Source organism: Orycteropus afer, unplaced genomic scaffold (genome assembly GCF_000298275.1).
Source record: "Orycteropus afer afer isolate SDZICR_OR568_19922 unplaced genomic scaffold, OryAfe1.0 scaffold00139, whole genome shotgun sequence".
NCBI classification, from domain to species: Eukaryota; Metazoa; Chordata; class Mammalia; order Tubulidentata; family Orycteropodidae; genus Orycteropus; species Orycteropus afer.
The window spans coordinates 7,340,456-7,346,022 of NW_006921726.1; the positions used below are offsets into that span (position 1 = coordinate 7,340,456).

Below are 5,567 nucleotides of genomic sequence, written 5' to 3' on the forward strand. Positions count from 1 at the left end.
GCAGTGGACAGTGGAGCAGTGAAAAGTCAAAGCACAGCGGAGAAATTCGGTTGTCCCAGACAAATGGGGGCGTGGCGTGCAACGCAATACTGGAAACTGCAGCGAACAAAACCTGCAAAGGTTCAGAGCGTGATAGGAGGAGGTTCAAGAAGGCAGGGTGTGGATGAGGAAAAAGGAGGTAGGGGGTGGATGAGGGCAGCAGAGCACTGGACATATGTAGGGGCTTTAGGGCTGCGAAAGACTGAGCTGAGTTGGAGAGGTTAGGAAACCCCTACCTCAGCAAGGGGCTCATGGCATAGAAGTTAGGCCAGGGGCCAGGCTGGCCCGAGCTGTCGGTGAAGCACCCCGGAGGGCTGCAACCTTGTTCTGGGCTCCAAAGGGGCGAGGCCACCAGGGTAGCGGTGGGGAACGGGGAAGGGGCGTCGCTCCAGGCCGCGCCTGCCCTCTTCCAAGCCATTCCTCTGCTGCCCAGCGACCGCACCACCTTTGCCTGACCGGCTGGCTGGGCCGGCCCCTGCGCCATGGTCCGCACCCCACTGCTAGCGTCCGCGGGCTGGTCGCGCCCGGCCTGCTGACGTCACTACCAAGTTTGCTGCCCTCCGCGCCCCACGTGTGGCTGTGGCGGCAGCGGCCCAGGAGGCGGCGGGGAGTGCCAGGAGCACAGTGGCCGCGGCCGCTGACAGGTCCTGCGCAGCCCAGCTCTCCTGCGCCGCTCACAGGTGGGCCCTGAGAGCACTTTGGCGCGCTAGAAGAGGAACGGCCGTCTCGGCGCGAGCCTTTGGTCTCCTTCTAGTAGAGAGGGGTTAGGGAATCTCCCACTCGGGCCAAGCGGACCGGAGCCCAGGATAAGAGGTTGCGCCCAGGCCAGCCAGGGGACGAGAGGAAGCAGGGCTGGAGCACAGTCTCTCTCTGCTACCCGGAGCGCACCGAGCTCAGAGGCCCCGGAACCGCGCATTCCTTTACCAGCATACAGCGAGAGACGAGCGACTGTTGTGCAGAAATCAACGCGGAGAGGTCAATTGGGCCAGGCTGAGAACGCACGCCTTTTCCAGCGCCACCAAGATCCCATCCCTAAGGCGCTCGGCGCTCAGGGAACTGGGGCGACCAGCGCTGCCCCAAGGCTCTCGAGTCTTGGGAGCGTCTAAGACTATGGTTTCTTAAGCATAGCCCCGGGTCCCTTTCCGTCCCCTCATCAGGAGGCAGGGTTCCCTCGTGGGGCTTCTGGGCCTCTGTTCTCTGAGGACCCCAGCAGCCGTCTCCTGGACAGCTTGCAGGGCCGCAAGGACTATGTGGGCTCCTTCCAGCACTCAGGCCCACCTAGGGCATGTCATGTCACCTGTCAGAGTCGCGGCCTAGCATGGCCCGCTTGCAGCCCGACGTCGCCTCCGGCTAGGATGGCCCCTTTGGGCCCTGCCGGCGCCCACCCTACCTCAGCTGAGCCGCTGTCCCGCAGCATCTTCCGGAAGTTTTTGCTGATGCTCTGCTCCCTGCTCACATCCCTTTACGTCTTCTACTGCCTGGCCGAGCGCTGCCAGACACTGTCGGGCCCCGTCGTGGGGCTGTGGGAAGGCAACGAGGAGGCAGGAGCCCCAGGTCGCGGTGTCCTGGCTAGCGGCCCGAGAGAGCTGGCGGTTTTGCCAGCGGTGGCGCGGAGAAAGAGCCTCCTACAGCTGCAGCAGTGGCGGAGGCGCCTGCCGCCCGCTCTGCGCTACGACGCCCAGGAGGCGGCGGCCTGGGAAGAGGAGCCCCTTGGCCTGGCAGGGGGTCCTGGTGGCTCCGGGGCCGGGAGTAGCGTGGCCGAGGCTCCACCAGGAACCCTGGACCTGCTGCTGGACGAAGGCAGCAAGCAGCTGCCGCAGGCCATCATCATTGGCGTGAAGAAGGGAGGCACGCGGGCACTGCTAGAGTTCCTGCGCGTGCACCCCGATGTGCGTGCTGTGGGCGCCGAACCCCATTTCTTTGACCGCAGCTACGACAAGGGACTTGCCTGGTACCGGTGAGCAGGCGGGGTAGCCTAAGTGCGCGGTGGAGGGGCTCTTGGGAGGGCTGTGGTGACCCCCACTTCATCTCCCTTCCCACCTCTTGGGGATGGCAAAGGTAATAGGTGGTTGTTCTATAGTTGAAGTTTCTAATTACCTCACTATGACTGCTCCTTCCAGGAAAGTGAACGCTTGGGAGGAGGACTGTGAGGAAAGTTTTGGCCTTAAGGTTTCTATTTCTTTAGTTCTTGAGGTTCCCTTCTCCCAAAATAACGAGTCTTGTCTTTTTCTTCTGTTTCTGTGAAAGTATCCAAATTATTAGCTAAAGAAAAAAAGTCCTAAGTTAGAAACCTGTTCATCAACTTCATGTGTGCGCTGACACGTGTGTGTGTGTGTGTGTGTGTGTGTGCGCACTTATGGTTGATCGTTTTCCAAGAAAGCCCCATTTTTATTTCTTCTTTATCTTTGGGGCAAGTCCCTGTGGTGAACAGTCGTTGCCATCAGGTTATTTATTTATCTTGACCCTTTGCCAGATAGTTGTCCTAGATGGCAAGTAATATAGAGACTTAGTAAAAGTGTCAAACCAGAGAGTCTAGGTACTGGGGAAATATATGAGATGTCCAGCAAGTGCCAGCAACCAGTCACCATGTTTTAAGGAATGCTTCCTTGGTAATAACTTTTGTTTGGGGTTAGGAATGAGCTTGAAAAATGCTTTCAGTATTTATAGGGAAAACTAACTTTTGTCTTTGAACTGCCAGAAACTTTTCTGAAGATCTTCAAACAATTCTCTTTGCAAGTGAGCTAGTCAATTAAAAAAAAAAAAAAAAAAAAAAACAAGCAAACCTACAATTTCTGGGGATAGGACACTAAAAAAAAAAAAAAAAAAAAAAGGAAAGGAGAAAAAATACGGACACTGGCTAGATTTTGAAAAACCGTGAATACAGTTTGAGAAACAAGTATGAGTTTGATCTTAATCTTAAATTTGTTTTCTCAAATTCAGACCAGCTTTAATAATAGAATCAGCCAAACTCTAATAAATCACAGTGTCACCTGAATTTTGTTTTACATAAAATATTGGCTCTTTTTCTTCTCTTCTACATACAAGGAAAAATCATGTTGCCAGATTTTTCTATTTTATAAAGTTTATCTTGTTTGTTTAATACGCATTTTCCTTGTTATTTTAACAGAAACAATATTTCAAAAGTTATAACACAATTTTAATACATTTACAAAGCCTGCTTAATTAACTGTTCATCTCCAAAACAGAAATGGATGTGGTTTGACAAAGTTTATTTACGGGAAGGGTCAAGCACACACTCAAATTTCAGGAGCAGAATTTATAGTAACCCAACTCAGAGAAAACACTTTTAAAAAGTAACTTTCCATTTGTTGGAAAGAAAAACAAACAACCTCCCCTTAATATAGAATATATATCATTGAAAATCATCAGCCACTTAAAAAATCCTCTTGTGTTTCTGTCATTTATGTTGTATCCTCTGGGAAGTTCTTATAAAAATGACCTGTTGAATTTGGAAACAACAGGTCCTTCTTTTTAGCACAAAGGCAGCTCTGTTTTTTCCATCAAGGATACAAGAAAGAAGTGATTAAAGACCTTTAAAACCCTTATCTATAGCAGTTTGCATTGAATTTGGTCTCGTAGTACAGTGCTGTAAGTGAACACATTTCAGGCTGACTGCTGAAACATCTAAGGCAACAGTTGACTTTAAAATGCTATTAAATATGGTGAGATATTTAGGACTAAAACCCTTATTTTCATTTTGCCATATAAACTTTATTTCTATAAAGGAGGATTGTTTCTTTTCGTTTCAGAGATGTTTGATTTTGAGAGCACAATATATCTACAGACCTGGATCTTATTTTCCATGAGCCTTTCTGAGCTCATGGAAGAGAAGGAAGGGTTCAAGGTAACTAGAAACACAAGTATGAGAAAAAAAAAAAAAAAAGGAGAGAGAGAGAAAAAAGGAGTCATAAACTTTTAGGTCACTATTTCCTTTGGAAACTGGATGCATGCTGTAAAGTAAATCTGGTCTTGAATTGTTTACTCCAACAGAAGAGTATTATAAAGCAATTTATGGTGGTTACGAAAATAACTGCACAGTAGACTTCATGGTTTGATGAATTTAATTTTCTAAGTGTTAGAGCAATGTCCTTGTTTTACTATTTGCAACTTTTTAAAAAATTGTTATTGGAGGCATAAATTTAACTGAATTATATAGACCCCCCCCCTTTTTTTAAATCTAACCTATGGAGCTTGTATTATGTGATTATTTAATGACATTTTTCCCCAGAGTTCTCTTTTATCATGGCTCTGAATTGGAGTTTGGGGTCTGGTAAGAAAGTCTGAAGTCTTAACTGGAGGAAAAAAATATCTGCCTCACAGAATGTCACTTAATTATTAGGTGCATTTTAGCTGCTTGTAGTTAGCCAATGTTTTAAAACAGGGATTCCTTTAGACCTTCCTGAATAAGTCCAAAATTTGTAATACAGGATTTCTGCCACACACACACACACAAACAGAAAGAAAATCCTGCTACTTGCACACTGAAGCAAATTATGGAAGAGAAAAACCCATATATTATTTTTAGATGCTCACTGACATGAGACAATCCTAAAATGTCTAGACTTGTTTTTTTTTTTTTTTCCCAGGGAAATCTCTCATTTTGCCGTAATAGTTCATTGTGGCAGTGCCCCCTACTGTCATGACAGAGGAGCAGTCCGCAACTATTAGGAAGATTGAAGAAAATCTCTTGAAGAATGAGTTTAGGAGGGAGAGATGCTTTTTGCTAGGATGTTTCAGTAAATTTCTCTAACTAGGAAAAAAAAAATACTTTGTAAATTGTATCTCAAGAATAGAGTAATAAATAGTTCTGTCATTTGATAAATTTGTAGTAAAAGCAAAGAAAATGAATTTGTTACTTAAAATCACTGACAAAGAAAATTACTCTTATTGATTTAAAATATCCTAATGAACTTCTTAAAAATAAATGAAACAATGGCAAATTTTTATTTTCCAGGAACTTTGATCATATTAACTTATGACAATTCGAAGGAATTTTCAAGATACAAAACACCACCCTGGCAGAGTTTTAAAAATATTCCACATTACCCAATTTAGCAGATACGACAGCAGTACAACACATGTCTGTGACTTTCATGATATGGAAAGGCAATCCTTTGTAATGAATAATCTCCATTTTCATTTTATGTGTGCTAGATTTATAAAGGAAACTAGACAATTGTTTTCATTCATTTCAAAACTTTGAGATCAGCAATGCCTGTGCTGTAGTTGAAGGATAGGTAACTTAAAATTCATAAGAAGCTCCCTCACTTGTGTATATCTGTACTAGATGTATGTGTATATGTTTGTATTAACACAAAAGACACTTATTTATAAAGTATTTATATATATATATATTCTATGTATGTATATGTATATATATATGTATATGTATGTGTGTATGTATATATATATATAGGAGCTCTGGTAGCATAGTGGCTAAGACATTTGCCTGCTAACCAGACGGCTGGCGGTTCAAACCCACCAGCCACTCCTCGGAAGGAAGGTTG

General features: G+C 45.3%; 1 protein-coding gene across 1 annotated transcript in view; it reads left to right on the forward strand.

Moving 5' to 3' along the window:
- The first annotated feature begins 1,394 nt into the window (after positions 1-1,394).
- Positions 1,395-5,567, forward strand: part of LOC103201006 (heparan sulfate glucosamine 3-O-sulfotransferase 3A1) — a 166,353-nt gene continuing 162,180 nt past the window's right edge. Inside the window, exon 1 of the mRNA XM_007945591.1 lies at positions 1,395-1,996. Coding sequence (XP_007943782.1) covers positions 1,395-1,996 — 602 coding nt within the window. The remainder of the gene's footprint in view (positions 1,997-5,567) is intronic.